The sequence below is a fragment of the Gymnoscopelus microlampas genome, assembly GCF_963454915.1.
Source record: "Gymnoscopelus microlampas genome assembly, chromosome: 19".
In the NCBI taxonomy this organism is placed as follows: domain Eukaryota; kingdom Metazoa; phylum Chordata; class Actinopteri; order Myctophiformes; family Myctophidae; genus Gymnoscopelus; species Gymnoscopelus microlampas.
In genome coordinates this window covers 20705425-20722828 of record NC_139956.1, presented here as the reverse complement: position 1 = coordinate 20722828, position 17404 = coordinate 20705425, and the positions used below count along the sequence as shown (strand labels likewise).

Here is a 17404-nt window from a genome sequence, read left to right as displayed (position 1 = left end):
ACATTATGGTCAGGTGAACTCACTGATCTGAGCCTCCATTTCTCCTCTCTTCTTGATTTCTGGTCCAGCTGCCTTCAGCCTGGTGTGCCCCCTGGCTGGCATAAAGCCTCTCCACTACCACAGAGGAGTAAACATCAGCAATTGTGGTCATAAAATGTGTGACTAATGAGAAATCAAACTGTTTTGATTGGATTTGAAGATGTATCAGTTTCCAGTTGGTGTTCAACTGTACATATATTGATGCATTTACAAACGTTTTCAAGAAATGTAAACCTTTAAGCATTCAAACCACATTCCTTCAACCCCTAATAAACCTGCATAGCAAAATGGTATGAAAAACCATGCTGCCCTTGTCTCTGTACCCTGGACTCACTGTTCCTGTTGCAGATTCTGTTGGGGTGCTGCAAACTAGGAGCTCTGAGGGCGGCCAGGATCTTCTGGGCCCACTGGGACAAAGGACCAGAGTACAAGCTGCTGCCAGAGCTGTCCATCTCCACCTCCTTTCTACACCTCTGCCCTGCCCTGTCTGATGATCTGACACTCCTACTGTTGTTACTCTGCCTGACAAGATACCTCTATATCCCTTCACATCAGTGGCCTAGACAAGACAGAGGAGAAACCAGTGTTACTTCTGTACTCAGCAAATTCCAGAGGGTTAAACTCTTACAGTGTGAAAATAGAGCCCTTTTACAGGTAAAATCCAGAGTGTTAATATAAACTCTTCTAGAGTAAAATCACTGTTTAGTTTAGATTATAATTCTCTGTAAATATATTCCGGTACAGAGACACTTTCATAAACTGAAAATAAAAAGGCCAAAACAAAGGGGGAAAAACAATGAACAAATCACATTAACATTTTATTACATCTACATAAGCAAATGGAAAACGGACAGACAAATGGAAACACATTTCAGAAGAACGTTAAAACAAGAGATTAAAACCACTCCCAATATTCCTTTCATTAGTTGTGAAACATTTCTTTTGAAATAAACAAAAACCTGCTAGTAGCAGAACAAACAATTCTACAACATTTTATTTGTGTGGCAGCAGATGCAGTGATATAGACATCACTTTTCTGAGAGTCAGTCAACTCAAGTCTTCCCAAGTTTCCATGTTGGCCAAGGTTTCAGTTTAAAACGGCTTTGGTTGAGATCCGTAGACTTCACACACGTTTTCAAGGTCTTGAACCCAGGGTTGGGTTGTTCACCAACTTGATACATTTCAAACTTAGTTTGTGTTTTTCTTATGAGTGCCGCACTCGTCCCGCCCATCTCTTTAGATAGCATTTTGTTACTGCCACTCTCCCTTGGAGGCTGTTTTGCCCTCCTGGTCTTCGACCACTCTCTGTAGCAGCAGGGGGTCCCGATGGAAGTAGATGTACAGCTCCCTCTCTCTCCTGAGGAGGACGCTGCGCTCCAGCTGGGAGCGCTTGGCCTTGACATCGTCAGTGATGTCCTGCATCAGATGGTGCAGGCTCTTTAGTTGGGACTCAACCTCCACCAACTTCACTGACAACTCCTAGGGAGGAGAGACAGCAAGGACACAGAAAGGGATTGTCTAAGTCAGCTTGTAAGAATGGTAGAGACTAATGTTCAGTGGCTATTTGGTACTGTATACGGTACACACACACACACTCTCAACGTCAGGTCCGGGGACCACCAGGAGTCTAATACACTTTTGGGTCTGAATCTCTGAGAGTGCGCAAATGGAAGCAAATTGACCTGTAATGGTTCATTTGGTTCCATTTGTACACTCTCAGAATTAAATGAACACTGAGGATTTTACAGTGTAGATTGGGCTCCCAGAAACAAATAAAAAAGGTTTCAAATGGGGGTCGGTGGCGCGCTAAAAGCGCTAAAAGCGAGCAAGTGATATTTTGTTGTTACCACGGCTGATACAAGTTAGAGCCCTGGCTGTTCATGTGGATTTATTGAATCTAATTTTGTTATTAAATCACCAGTTCTCCAGCACGGTCTCCTTTTTTCTTTTAGTATAGATGAATCCACAGAGCGGCAATCATAACTGCGGTGTCAAGCGGGTGCCGCTCCACACCACGACACCGCAGCGCTCTGTGGATTCGTCTATAGAAGAAAGGATAAGGATTACTCTGAAAAGGAAGGTGGTTATAATAGGGGTCCTTGAAATGAAAAACTTTGAGAATCACTCATTAGTAATCTAGAGTACAATATAAACCACAAATGGCAACTCTGCATTGTCATTCAAAAGGTCATGAATCACAACATCATCATTTATGTATACAGGTGAGAAGGCACAGCATTACAGTGTTTATGGATGATATTCACTCCAAACTGAAATCTGGTGGGAGAAAATATTAATGTTAGGGCCAACTTAGTTCTCATCTTCAGTTAACCTGAAATGAAAGGTTAACTGATTTCATCATGAAATATAAAAATACCACAAGGAATTTTATTGAAGGAGTTTCTTAAATTTAAAAAACAACTACGGTACTTGAGACAAGTTTATCATGCAGTGTTTTATATCAAACCGTGTTTTCTTATGAAATGGTTGTCATGAGAAGTAGTTGACACCGTAAATGTCAATTCAAATTTATTTCTATAGCACATTTCATACGAAAGCCCAGACTCAATGTGCAAATTGTGCAATACAAAAAACACTCAACCGTGCTACCAGCTTCCCTCACCAACAGTGGCTTGTATATAAGTAAAACTCACATTCTGTCCTGCATACACTTCATATGCACTGTGGCGCTGGCGGCGGTGAGTTAGAGAAGGAGTAAAGAGGACTGTACAGTACCTGTGCGTTGGGGCAGAGCTCCTGGTCTGTAAGGGCCGTGGGACGTACCTGCGGCTCTAAGACCAGCTGCTGGAGCTCTGTGTGCGTGGCGCTGTGGAGCATCTTGTAGTCGCTGGAGAGGCGGGCGCCCGTGTAGCTCAGTTGGCGCAATGCCCCTGCCAATGCCTCGCGGGTTGAGCGGAGGTCGGCGGCCAGGTTGCGGGCAGCCTTGTCCAAGGCCTCGTAGGTGTGGAAGGGGTCCGCTCGACCAGCATCAGAGTTGCACTTGTACGCCTCTAGGATCAGGAGCAGCCTGAGGGAGAAGGAGAAGACAGTGACTTGAATTCAAACTGGTGATGTGGACAGGGGTGCACATAACTGGTGCGCAGGTGCGCATGCGCACCCAAAATAAATAATGCGCGGCACATCAGACGACGCCAGGCGCTTTTGCGTACCAACAGCTGGGACAGGAATTTCGAAGTTTTTTTTTTTAGCAAAACTAAAAAATAAAAGCCTGGAGATCGAGGCTAGGAATTTACTTCCTGAAGCCACACTCATACAATCACGCTAAAGCATACGTCGGCCCCATGTACAGCCATTAGGCGCAGGGGGAGAGGACGCATGCTGCACGTGATTGTGTGAGTGTCTCGCATCGCCTCGCATTGCCTCGCTGCGTGCACGCAGCCAGCAGCGGCTGTTAGAGGCACTCGTCACCGATGATGAACGCACCGTGATGGTGCAAAATATGGCGTGAACGTCCCAATCTGGCGGATAAAAACAGCGCAGCACACCAACCTTGGGGGCTTCACCAAACGGTGTGAGAAAAAAAAACGAAAATCGGCATTTAAAGCAAAGCGTCCTTTTCTCTCGCGCAGCAGTCCCCCCCCCCCCCCCCCCGTTGACAAAACTGTCCGGTGGGCACCGTGCTGAATCCCCCCACCCCCCGTTGACAACGGGACGGGACCATTTATTTGATGCGCACCAAGTCACATCTCCAGGTGCTCTTCTGAGTACTAGACCTATAAAGTTATGTGCACCCCTGGATATGGATCAATGTGTGTTACAAGAGTCAATGGTAGCCCTTCAGAAACCCAAATGAGCATTTTCTTGACTAGAATTTATGAATAATAATAATTCATTAAATAATAAGGGTGTAACGACTGTCCGAATCCGGTTCAAATCAATTTGTTTATTTTATTTATTTATTTATATAAAAAAATATATATATATTATATATATATATATATATATATATATATATATATATATATATATATATATATATATATATATATATATATATATATATATATAAATATAAATATAAATATAAATATAAATATATATATACACACACACACACACACATATATACACGCACGCACACATTTTTGCTAATTTTATTCAATCAACTACAACTTGTAATAATGAAGTTAGATTAACTTTATAAGTTAACTTCACATAAATTAAGTACATTGGACATTTGTGTTTGTCAAGATTGCTATATTAGGCCTAGTTTCAGAAGTTATATCGGACAATCTTTTATTTCAAGCATGTAATCATAGTGCATCATATGTAGGTTATTCAGAGATATGGCATTCTAACAACCAAAGGTGTGCATAACTTTGGTTGCTGTTGAACATACATTTGTTTCAACAATCATGTTCTACCTTATGCCATGTTAAATAAACAAAATTAAGGTAAAAAGACTCCCATGATCCCTGCAGGAAAGCAGTTGCGCAGTTACTGCCAGGTAACTGCATTCAAAACCTAAACAGTATTGCTTAATTTATGCTTCACCGTACAATAACCGATCTTCAAGCTTATAAGGCTCTGCATCCGCGCAGCGTTGTGAGCTTGCAGATTGGTTATTTTTGGTGCATGACACAGTCGTACAGTAAAGTATAAATCAGGCTTATGGCCAGCTCAGTGGCCTTGTAGTTTGAGTGTCCGCCCTGAGAGCAGCACGCCTGATCTTCAACCTCCCAAAATATTCACGTCGCCCCTTTCCTTCACTGGCTTCCAGTTGCTTGCTGCCCACACCCAGTGCAAAACACTGATGCTGGCCTACAAGGAGACCAAAGGCATGGCACCCCCATACCTTCAAGACATGATCCAACCCTAGAATGCTTCCCGCTCACTGAGATCAGCGAATACAGTAAGGCTGTTCGAGCCTTTCCTCAAACACCTCGGACAACGCTCCACACACTTCCTAGACTTTTCTCCCTTTCTGACTCTCAAACTGTGGAATAAACTCCCACAATTTTCCTGTAGTCTGAACACTCACCTCTTCAGACTCACCCACCTCACCCCCTAGCACTTCACTCTCCTTGTAACCCTTCTTGTCACCTTTTTTTCAATAGATGGTAGTTTACAATGCAGCCAGATATACTGTATGTCACTTGCTCTCATCTTTTTTTGTTACTTCGATTTATTTTTCTTGACGACAAATGTTAAGAAAGTTATTTAGATAGCTGTTTGGACAGATGCTAGATTGTCATTGTTTGCCTGGTATCCTAGTTTCTTTGAGGCACTACACACTTTTTCTCTCTGCTAATTTGACTATTTACCTTGTGACTATGTGACTATTCACCTTGTTATTTGTTGACTGGATTTCATGCTTACTCTGCTTATTCTGATCTCACACTTGTAAGTCATTCTGGATGAGAGCACCTGCTAAATACCCAAATAGTAAATTGGTAATAACTCAACCATAGAGTTCAGAGGGCTACATAATAACACAGTCAGTCAGTCAGTCACACAGCTGCCATGCTCTCCATACCTGCTGAAGGCTGTGTCCTTGGAGCTGATAATGGGACTTGGTTTGGGGTTGATGGCCAGGTCAGGGTGGGCCATGGCCTCCATCCTGAGGGCTGCCTCCTCGCCTGCCTTCACCAGCCTGCAGCGCATATTTTCCAGCCACTCCAGCAGCGTCTTCCAATTCCTCAGCTCCATCCCCAGGGCCAGGAGCAGCAGGTCGAAGGAGGACTTCTGACGGAGAAGGTAGTCACGCACCTGGGTATAAAGATTGACGAACAGACGGAGAATGGCATGGATGGATATGGATAACAGTAGGATGGACAATAATAGTAAAAAGTAAGACAAGACTGTTGTAGATTCTGAGGAAATAAAAACTATACCATGGTTCCAAAAATCTAAATGGAACCTTTATTTAAAAACGAATTCAAATCAGCAGAATCACACTGCAGGATATCAACTGCAGTTCAGTGACGTTTACTTTCCACCAGACTGTCATGGATGATATGGCTAACTAAGAACATCAAAGAGTCGCCCCGCTGGCATGGCTAACTAACCTGGTCCTGTTTGGAGGTGTAGTAGTCCTGCCTGGCCAGCTGCAGAGCCAGATCTCCCCTCACCACAGGCACGTTGACCAGCCTGGCAGCCTCCCTCAGAGCGACAGGCACTGGGCCGTGAAGCAGGGCCTCCAGCTCTGCCTCCACAGCCTTAAGCTCCCTCCTGGACACTGTCTCACGCACTTGTAGAGAGGAGGCAGTGGAAACACTCTGATAGATTGAAAACACAAAGTGGAAGGAAGGAGTGAGTAGGAAATTCTGAACTCAAAATAATGTCTTTTTAAATAAATAAAACAATCTGTTAACGATTTAAAATAAAACTTTGAATAAACTAGCCTATATTGTAGGTGAATAATCACTCATCACCATTTATAATTCCAAATTGGTATGGTAATAATATACATGCTAGAGCAGAGCAGATAAACCATGACTGTACTTTTTTACCTTGGCAAGAGAGCACTTTGCAGACAGGCAGTCTATTCCAGCCTTGATACTGTTCTCCTGGGCCTTGGCCTTCAGCAGCTGGTGTTGAGCCACAAGATGAGACCACTGAAGCATGGCCATCTCCTTCATCCTCCGGTCCACCGGTCTCTGCCCTTCCTTCTGCAGCTCCTCCTCCTCTTCCTCCTCCACTCCACAGGAGCTGAGATCCAGGACCTGAAAGCGTTCGGGGGAGGAGTTCGAGACAATATCGGAGATTCCCTCAAAGAACTGCTTCTGGGTGAAAGCAGTGAGGGTTTTGGTGTTGAGCTCTTCCTGTTGCAAGTAGGGCTCTAGGGATAGCCGGGAAAGGAGGACCGGGATAGTTTGGGGCCTGGAGGGGTTCAATGGGGCTACGGTTTCTCCATTTCCCCCTTCCTGGGCTTTCGATTCTGGTTCAACAAGGAGGTGCAAACCCAAGTTGTTCACCTCGTCCACTAGGGATTGTAATGAGGCATTGTTGCCAGCGTTCTCAGCTCCAATAGCAGCAATGGCCTCTTTTAGCTTGCAGGAGGAACTCTCCCGCTCTGCAGCCAGACGCAAATTAACATCAGAGCGAGTGGTGCCCAAAACCTGCAGCTTGTTATAGCGATGTTGTTTCAACTCCTTCTCATTGCGAAGGGCCTGAAGCTCTGCCTCCAAGTCCTCTATGTTCACGTCGCCCTCCTCCACAAAGAAGGAGAAGGAATTGGATGAAGGTCCCAAGATGTTTCCACTGTTGCCATCTGAAGGTGCAATGGTCTTAAGGACCTTGCTCAGGGCAGCTTCATCCAGAATGGGCTTTCCAGACTTCCGTAGCTTCTGAAAGGCAAGCGCCTCCTCCACCGCGACGACATTACTTGGATTGACGGTGCGGCAGACGAAGCGCATAAAGTGCAGGTTCTCCGGGGCACATTCGAACAGCCAGTCAAACTCTGAGGCCTTCAGAGATGCTGCACCAGGGTAACCGAGGCGACCAATTGACTCCACAAACTGGGCACCATTCAGCATGGTGGCGGTTCAAGACTGCTAGCTATTGAGTCAAACCGGTTGTACACAGTGGGGATTAAGGAAGATTACAGAGAAGCAGTGGAAGTAGTAAAGCATCAGTCATCTTATTTAAAATGCATATGAGCAAAACAACATATCTGGAATCAAGATCTGTATTTGTTACATCTCATACCAGCACAAAAGAGTAGATGCTTTGGTTTCACTTACTCAACATGGTAGCATCAATAAGTTACATTAACAGCAGCAATAACAGGAAGTCATTAAGAATACTAAATTAAGATGGATGTACATTCATCATAGCACACTGAGGTGCTTGAAGGTGCTGTGGTACTTCTTTTTAACATTATGTTTTATCTATAATATATGCATGTGTGCAATGTGCATGTACCTTTATGTTTGCATTGTGGGTGCAATCTTAATATGTCAGGGACCTACCTGTGTGTAAGTAAGATTGAATATTGTATATAGTGTGTGTGTGTGTGTGTGTGTGTGTGTGTGTGTGTGTGTGTGTGTGTGTGTGTGTGTGTGTGTGTGGGGGGGGGGGGGGGGGGGGGCGCAGTGGTGGAAATAATACTCAATTTTTTACGTAAGTAAAAGTATCAATACTGCAGTGTAGAAATACTCTGTTAGTAGTAAAAAGTCCGGTAATCAAAATTGACTTTAGTAAAAAAAACAAAAGTATAGTGTTTGGATAGTAAAAGTACTCATAATGCAGTATGTCCCATTTCACACGTTCAAAAAAAATCTTACCACTGGTATAGTTAGTTAGTGTGAGAGAGAGAATGAGAGAGAATGAGAGAGAGAGGGAGAGAGAGAGAGCGAGTGCGTGGAGGGGGGGGTACAGTATGTGGGGGAGTAGTATTTGTTTTATTACATTAACTTGAAATGACAATTGCCTGCACTTAAAAGTCAGGCTACGGTTAGCCATGGTTCACATGACGGTTAGTGCTGGCAGTGACAATGCATTCTAGAAGAGGCAATAGAAAAAGTAACGTGACGCAGACCATTTAGGTTAGCATGGGCTAACATTAGCCACATTACACTTAGCTAACAAGAAAGGCGTCGAGGCGACGCCTGTGTAAGTTGTCAGTTCCCGTTAACTGCAAGCAGTGCGTAATATGTTTGTATTATCTTACCAACAATGGGAAGAGGGCAAGAGGCGAGGAAGACGTTATTTCACATTGACCACGAACTCTTTTTGATAGTAGGTTCGGTTGTTGTTTTGAATGGAAATGCCCGCCGCTGCAAACGAATTGTACGTCAGGGAGCACGTATCACGTTCTGTCAGTTTATTGCGTCATACGTCACAACGCTCCGCCCGAGACAAACGTTCTCAACCAATCAAGTTTAGAGGCAGCGGTGGAAAAAGTACTCAAATGTTTTACTTAAGTAAAAGTATCAATACTGCAATGTAGAAGAAATACTCTATTAAAAGTAAAAGTCCGGAATTCAAAATTTACTTAGTAAATGTACTTACTTAAAAGTAGTAGTAACAGTATTGGTATGAAAATGTATTTAAAGTACCAAAAGTAGTACCCATCATGCAGAGTGTCCCATTTCAGTTTTCAAATGTATAAAATGCAAATGTAAAAAAAATCCTTTGAAAATAGCTGATCTACAAGCTCACAATGCATTGCATCGCGACGCATTGTGGGCTTGTAGATCGGCTATTTTCAAATGGCTGAAATCTATAAAGGGCTGAAGTGATTGATTGATTGATTGATTGATTGATTGATTGATTGATTGATTGATTGATGTACTTTATTTAGTAAGACATGAGAACAACAGTACATGGAAGAATTCACAATACAAGGTCTACTAAACTGGAAGACTCATAAAGCACTAATTAAGCTTGTTTAATGAGATCCCCATGCACCCAAATCGTATTCACTCGTTTTCAAATAATTGAAGTGGAGTAAAAGTATAATATTTGCCTCTGAGGTGTTGGTGGAGTAAGTAAGTGAAGTACAGAAAATTGGAAATACTACAGTAAAGTAAAAAAATACCTCAAAAATACAGTACTTGAGTAAATGTACTTAATTACTTTACACCACTGTTTAGGTTGTACCTCAAGTCCCTCCTCTCCACTCACCAGCGTGCACGCTTTCCCTTCTGTTATTTATCTTCACTGGGAAGTCATTTGTCATTTCTTTACGGAGAACGGCGACTGGTAAGTAATCTAATGTGATGCATGTCCTTACACATTTAACAAGCTAACTTTAATAGCTTTATAAAGATAGTATCTATCTTCGTTGATGATCTGTGATACAATGAATCTGCCCACAAAAGGTGTTTGCTGTGCTAAGCAGCTGAGTTAAAAATATTCAGATGTGTTTATGTTGCTGCACATCTATCTTGCTATTGGAGCAGTGGACTACTATAGCATGAAGTACCGTTGTTGTGGTGGTGGTAAAAGCAGTAAATTATCTAGCTCCAACGGAACCTCTCCCTCCGCTGTATAGCTCTATACAGCGTACAGCGGAGGGAGAGGTTCCGTAGGGGCTATAAATTATCATCCTGCAGATAACAATGGTAAAGGGATATGAGCTATACATCCCACTATAATATTTATTTTGACATTTAAGTTTGAGGTAACATATGTAATTATGTATGTTGAAGATTAAATTGTACCATAGAGCTATCGTGTCGAATGTATTAGACATGTTATGAGTTGTCTTTGTGTTGTAGTACTGTATGTTGTGATGAGTCTGGTGTATGAATGTTATGTATTGATTTAAATTGTGTTGTGTTGTGTTGTGTTGTTTTGTTGATGATGCTGGTTGAGACCCCAGGAAGAGTAGCTGCCGTAACAGTACAGTAAAGCTAATGGGGATGGGGATCTAATACATAAAGAAAAAGCACAGAGGCGTATATAATATTTGTCCTGTCTGTCTGTCTGTCTGTCTGTCTGTCTGTCTGTCTGTCTGTCTGTCTGTCTGTCTTTCTGTCTGTTCATATGTGAATGTAGCTCCTCTGTATTCATTTCTTGCATTCCAGGATGTGGCATACTGTAGTCTGTAACCAACCACAAACCCTGCTAATGCTATAATTCCACACTAAACAGACTATACTACACTGGCTGTAAATCATAGGAGCATGGTTATAATAGTGAGTCACAATGCTCTTTTGCACAATCCATTTTCCCCAAAAACTTTCCCAAGAGACTAAAAAAATCACTGTCTCACCCTCTCGATGTACTGTACATTCCATAGCCCTGATTAAAATTGCAGGGTAGGATTGAAAGTTCAGTCTATTACAAATGTTTGTGATCATGTGTAATTATGTGATGATCTCAGTGAATGCACTGCATTTAACTTTTGACAAGACATGGTGGTGATATATGGTGCTCTGGAATGATTTCTTATATTAACTGTAAGGTACTACTGTCTATCATGTTCACTCTTGACCTTGTGATCTGAATATTATAGAATCAAGCCGCCATGGCATGCAGCCCTGGTATTTTTTGTTTTGAGTACAGCATTGTCCTATGACACACGCTCCCCATAAATATGGTCTGATCCGTCTTTTCGCTACTTGACCACCAACCTGAGTGTTTAATGTATAGTACTTCTTCCATGAGCTCATCTAAACTTCTTTCTTGGAAATATAAACAGGCTCTGACTCAGTTTGCCTCAACATCCTGTTAGATCCAGAATTCCTCAGCAGGGCTGTCAGTAACCAACTAACTTCAGTAACCGTCTCTCGCAGCTGTGCAAAACAAAGAACCATGGTCCAAGCTAAGACGTGGATTCTGACCAAGCACTTTGAGGGTTTCCCCAAGAACAGTGACTTTGAACTGAAACTGGAGCAGCTCCCTGAGCCTAAAGATGGAGGTAAAAATGTGTACCAGAGGCTAATACCTTGCTGGTGTTCAGTTTAGAATACTGGCAACTTGTACTTAGTGTATACTGTATCTTTAGTATAAGGTCAGATAAATCTTTATTGGTCTCAGTGGGGGAAATTCTGGTGTCATAGCAGCAACAGCAATGAGCATGAAACACATACTGTAGGTACATATTAAAGACATAAAATAAATAGACTTCGACTATAGTCTGACACTACACATCTGCACATGGTCTGAATTAACATGTAAATGATATTCTATCAATAAATACATAAGTATAAATGTACTATCTATCACCAGTTAATAGATGCATAAATATACATCTACAGTACGTATAGCCATTGAGTATATGAATGGATATACTGTATGTACAGACTGAATAGGGCTGGATTGGGTTAAGTCCCTGCGACATACTAGCGTCATGTCCAGGGGGTGTACTTGTACATCAAGCTGCCTCGCGCTAAGGAAACAGGAGACAGGCTCCTGCCATATGGTCCTCAGGGCTCGGAATGGCTTACTTACAGACTGAATATACTGTATGTACTGTACAGTTGGCATCAACAATGTCTGGATAATATCCTTATCATATACCTCTGATATTCCCACAGTATCCTGATGTATCTATTTCAACTTAGTATATCCTGATGTATCTGTTCTTGTTGCAGAGGTGCTTTTGGAAACCATTTTTCTCACTGTGGATCCATACATGAGGTAGTTGGAAGTGTTTTCATCTACCTGTCATGCAACTTGAAGATAGAAAAGAGTACGATTGTCTTTAAAAACAACTCCTGTAATTATCTTTTTAGCCATGTAATACTGTATGTTGTACCTTTAGGTACTGTGATCATTGTCATTGATCATTGTTTTTCACTGCAGGCCTTTAAGTAGAGCTCGCATGAACGAAGGAGATGTCATGATTGGAACTCAGGTGGCGAAGTAAGACACACACACACACACACACACACACACACACACACAGAGAGAAAAGGCAGTTTTGTTTACCCTGTGTGACATGCATGCCTGACATTTACTGGAACAGAATATATGCACTGCACCTGCTGTTAATTTCCAAGGTCTTTGATGCTTTGTAATTCGGAGTAAAAACAATGACAGACTTCTTGGCCGGGTGTTCTGAGTGTTCTACCAGATTTATTTCAGCGAGAAGACTTGCAAGACTGTAATCATGTCTAACAAATTACCGCTTGATAATACTTTTCCACTGGCCTCAAAGATGACACAATTGTAAGATCATGCTAACGTCTACTCTATGCCACATCGTGCTATCATACTCTAACGTCCTATCTATGCAATGAACCACTGTACATGATTAGACCAGATTAGAGAACACAAAATATTGTCATGAAATGTAAAGTGTACAACATGTTTTTACAAAGGTAAGGGGTATGCAGAATAGCAATAATAAATTAACAATTCAACCCATTATTCAGTTATGATCTTATAATGAGTCAGGATCCATTCTGTCTTTACATGTCATTTTCACAGAGATATGAGTAATTACAGATTAGGGACCTAGAATTATCTTGCTGAATCTTTTCACATTGAGTGAGGTGAAATCAAATGTTTGGAGTCCTACAGCAATGTTCTAAACTGATTAGAATGTTTATGACACTTAAACAGAAGCAGTGTAGCACTGGATACACTAAAACACTAAATACAAATTGTATTAGAAAGTATTAACCATAATAACAATTAAGAAACAACTTTTAAAATTCTTAACGGTGGAGAGGGTGATGCTTGTCACTACATGTACTCATACGGCTGGGACAGCACCTGTCACCAGGGAGTGTTGGGCAGGAGGAGTGGGACGGAGGCTCTATGTCCTTCCGGTGGGGGCTCCTCACTGGCAGGTGAGCAAGTAGGGTACAACAGCAGTGACAAGTGACACATTGTGACACATGGAAATGTGTGTGGGGAGGAATTAATTGGCATAATGACTAAATTGGGAGAAACAATTGTCTAAATCTTTGGTTCAGTAGTCTTTGTCTAGAATTAGATAACCTAGCACTAACAGACCAGTCTGTTATCAGATTTTCAAACCAATTTTCCCATACATTCTAAATCTAAACCACAATCTAACAGGCATTGATTTGGACTTGATCATTAGACTCTGATTATCATATTCAGTTGTTGTTTTTAGTCCCCCTCCCTGATGGAATCAAGGGGGGACTATTGATCGTTCTCTCTGTGTTCGTTCATTCTTCACACAGTAATGTTGACTTTGCCGATAGGGGGCGGTCTGGTGCCTTGTGTGGTGTTTTCTTACTCCACTGTGCTGCAGTGGCAGAACAAAGATGAGAATGTTTGTCAGTTTTTTATTGTTCTTCCTTCCAATTCACACAGGGTCATCCAGAGTAACAACCCAGCGTTCCCAGTGGGCAGTCATGTTGTTGGTCGGGGTGGCTGGAGGACCCATACTGTCTCCAATGGGACAGACCTGACTCCCATCATGCGTGACTGGCCTCAAGACATCCCTATGTCCCTGGCCCTGGGCACTGTGGGTATGCCAGGGTAAGATAAAGGAAAGTGAAGCTGGCAGTAGTTGCTAAAGTTGGGACAGTTTTGCAGTTCCCCCACTATAGGATTTAATCAATTATAAAAACAATCGCTTTTAATAGAATGATCTATTTTATTTCCAATATTGTTGTGCAACACTTGATTAAGGCTTAAGTTCATACTAATCGATTTAGTTTTGATTTTAGTTTTCAACAAGCAATTGCAGCATATCAATACAGGTTAGGAGAGGAAACAAGAACATCTTGAATTCTCACTAGGCTTTATTTAAACATATCATCTGGAAGTCACTAGCAGCTGTTGTTTTGGGTAGAAACCGAGGTCAGTTGAATCGGTAAATTAGACAGAATCACGTTGTTGAACAACTTCAATGGTAGTTAAGTTGTTTGGTTGATGTTTTTGGTTTTATCTGAACTTTGTCTTATGACTGGCTGGATGTTTCATCTTCTTCTGACAAAATAAACACAGGTCTGGGCTCCAGATGTTTTCCAAAGCAAATTAGTTATCATGTTTTCATGGCCTTAAAAGAAAGTACTTTTAGGCCTGGATGAACACACCCTCTTGGCTCTACAGAAGCATACTTTGAGGGCTAGACTTAAAAAGGAAACAGATGGCTAACTGACTTGCTAACTGCCTACACTAAATGTTTTGTTTGTTTTTCGTATACTAAAATGTAATGTCTCTCTCTTTCTTTCAGTCTAACTGCTCTGTATGGCATAGAGGAGGTCTTGGGGCTCAAGGCTGGGGAGACTCTCCTGGTGAACGCAGCAGCAGGGGCAGTGGGCTCTGTGGTTGGCCAGATCGCAAAGCTCAAGGGCTGCAAGGTGGTGGGCTGCGCAGGCTCCGATGCCAAGGTGGCCTTCCTCAAAGAGCTGGGCTTTGATGAAGCCTTCAACTACAAAAGTGTGACGTCACTGGACCAGGCCCTGAAAGATGCCTCCTCAGATGGATATGACTGCTACTTTGAGAATGTAAGCATTCGTCATCGATTACACATTGTACAATTTTCTAGCCAGTCACACAAGCAGTGGTGGAAAAAGTACTAAACATTTACTTGAGTAAAAGTACAAAAAGGTATCAAAATGTACTTAAAGTACCAAAAGTAGAAAGTACTCATTATGCAGTTCCACTTCGCAAGTTTTCAAATGTATACAAATCTTTTGAAAAAATATATTTTCATGGATTATTCTACACACATACATGTGGCTTAACTGTCATTACCATTAAACAATCTTGGGATGTATTTGTTGATAAACAACAAGTGTGTCCTTGTTTTTCCTATTTTAGGGAAACATAAAGGGTGCTAATATTTTTTGGGGATACAACTGATAATCTTTTCCTTGACGGCAGGTGGGAGGGCCTTTTTCCAGTGTTGCCTTGCCACAGATGAAAAACTTTGGCAGGATAGCCGTGTGTGGAGGCATTTCCTTGTACAATGACACCACGCCACAAACAGGTTTGCGTTGCCCTGCATTTGTTGAGCATGCATCCATGTGTGTATTCACGTCAGTCATTGAAAGTCAAATGCAATGACTTAGAAATCCTACATGTTTCCTGTGGAAAGGGAATATTTGCATGATATGATATACTTCAGTTTGAAACTAGAGGGAGCTGCTGTCCCGTATTGCAAACATTGGACATAGGTCATACTCATAATTTCACAGAGACTTTACACCTGGCTTCCTTCCTTATAATATTTTGGTTTTCATTATAGGTGAAACTTTACAAAAATGTTTGAATTTCTTTCAAAAATACCAGATCTAAAAGCTCACAACACGTCACAAGGTGACCCGTTCTGAGCTTGTAGATTGGCTATTAGGGATAAATCAATCAATCCAACCACCCATTATTTTGTACCACCTCAGGGCCGTACCCTCACCTCACCATGATCTTCAAGCAGCTGAAGATGGAGGGCTTCATGCAGAGTAGGTGGGAACACAAACACCCTGAGTCCCTCAGAAGGCTGATGGCCTGGGTGAAGGAGGTTAGTAATGAAAAGTACTTTCTTGTGTAATGTGTACGCTTTTTGTGCCCTTTTCTGGTTTTAAGCTCAAGAAATGTTAGCCTTCTACTGTAGTTGTTTGAATATTGGGCAACCTAAAATACAGTAATCATATACAGTAATCATATGAGGCTTAATACATGCATACATGCTTTGGCCATAATATCTGACATAAACATAGACTATTTTTCTGTTAATGGCTTTATTTTTATTTTTTTGCAAATGTTTACATTTTCTCAGTCTACCTTTAAAACGATACCGAACTTACCTCAATAATTGAGTCAGTGTTGGCTAAACACGATGGAGATCTATAATGGCCACAATCATGCAATTTGATTACAACTGTGATATGTGATTTTGTTATGCATATTTCATCCCTCCAGGGTAAAGTGACGTACAGGGAGCACATTACAGAAGGATTTGAAAACATGCCAGCTGCTTTCATGGGATTGCTACTGGGAGAAAACATTGGCAAGGCCATTGTCAAAGTCTAATCCCAACAAATATCAAGACACTTTCAAAAACTATATACAGTAGTACTTACTGGAGATTTTGACACCCACATTAACATACCTTAACCACTTAAGCCCTATTATATCGTTGCTGTCGGGCAGAAATCTTGTATCCATATTTCAACTTTTTATGTTTTTTCGTAAATTAACGCCCTACTTCATCATACAAGAGTGTTGTACAAAAGTAGTGAAAACAGCTGATCTACATCTCACAACACATCACAGAGCGTCATTAGCTTGTAGATCGGCTATTTTCACTATTTTAAAATAATAATAAAAGAGGAACAGTTTTGGACATACATGATATCGACCCAACAGCGACGATATACTTTGTTGTATGATGAATAGCCAAAATAACCAATCTACAAGCTCACAATGCCTCACAATGCAATGTGTTGTAAACTTTAAACAATTGAAAGTTTGATAAGTTTTCACTTATAACACATGCCCAAAATAAGGACACCAGGTATAAAGTGGGTAAACTCTCAGTACACCAAATAAACAGTATTATGTGTATTTGTCAAGGTAACAAATGTTAACTCTGTTGACTTATATTTGTTATACCATGTAATGTTTGTGATAGTTGCTAGGTTTACCTACCTACTATCTTAATTACTGTACTTTGTAGCACACTTGCTTTCTCATATATCTAATCACTGGACCACTTACTATTCATCCAGTTGAGTCAAATATGAAAGTTTACTGAGTGCCTTTTTATAATAAATACTTGTTTTTAAACTTTGTTTTTCATAGAACTTTTACTGTCTGTCTCATGTCATTCAAATTAACTTCTAACACTTAAATTGTATTTTGGCCTCTCATCAGCCCCACTGGCTCTAGACTAGAGAACAAGTTAATACTAACTGTATAACATTGTGTAAAGCTTGATTTGTATGTGTTTGTGAATTATCATTCTGGGAAAAGGAGAAAACCCTTTTTATCTCAAACATAATGCATCCAGTGTACTGGCCTCAGA

At 41.4% G+C, this 17404-nt stretch overlaps 2 protein-coding genes across 5 annotated transcripts; one reads left to right on the top strand and one right to left on the bottom strand.

Annotated features, from left to right (window-relative positions):
• Positions 1 to 844: 844 nt before the first annotated feature.
• On the bottom strand, positions 845 to 8810 carry haus3 (HAUS augmin-like complex, subunit 3). 3 transcript variants are annotated; one of them, XM_084043302.1, is made up of 6 exons: positions 8675 to 8810; positions 6513 to 7560; positions 6069 to 6278; positions 5537 to 5769; positions 2776 to 3067; positions 845 to 1518 (listed from the first exon to the last, which is right to left on the bottom strand). In XM_084043302.1, exons 2-6 carry the CDS (start codon positions 7536 to 7538, stop codon positions 1291 to 1293), a joined length of 1989 nt encoding a protein of 662 aa, XP_083899428.1. In that variant the 5' UTR covers positions 7539 to 7560; positions 8675 to 8810; the 3' UTR covers positions 845 to 1290. The 3 variants fall into 3 exon arrangements, with proteins under 3 accessions (XP_083899428.1, XP_083899430.1, XP_083899429.1); XM_084043304.1 differs by having other exon boundaries at positions 2824 to 3067; XM_084043303.1 differs by lacking the exon at positions 8675 to 8810 and having other exon boundaries at positions 6513 to 7962.
• An 870-nt stretch (positions 8811 to 9680) lies between these two features.
• LOC311034733 (prostaglandin reductase 1-like) lies at positions 9681 to 17166 on the top strand. 2 transcript variants are annotated; one of them, XM_084042702.1, is made up of 9 exons: positions 9681 to 9708; positions 11262 to 11371; positions 12048 to 12093; positions 12259 to 12318; positions 13744 to 13911; positions 14612 to 14885; positions 15265 to 15370; positions 15780 to 15898; positions 16300 to 17166. In XM_084042702.1, exons 2-9 carry the CDS (start codon positions 11266 to 11268, stop codon positions 16408 to 16410), a joined length of 990 nt encoding a protein of 329 aa, XP_083898828.1. In that variant the 5' UTR covers positions 9681 to 9708; positions 11262 to 11265; the 3' UTR covers positions 16411 to 17166. The 2 variants fall into 2 exon arrangements, with proteins under 2 accessions (XP_083898828.1, XP_083898827.1); XM_084042701.1 differs by having other exon boundaries at positions 9682 to 9708; positions 11247 to 11371.
• Positions 17167 to 17404: the final 238 nt, after the last annotated feature.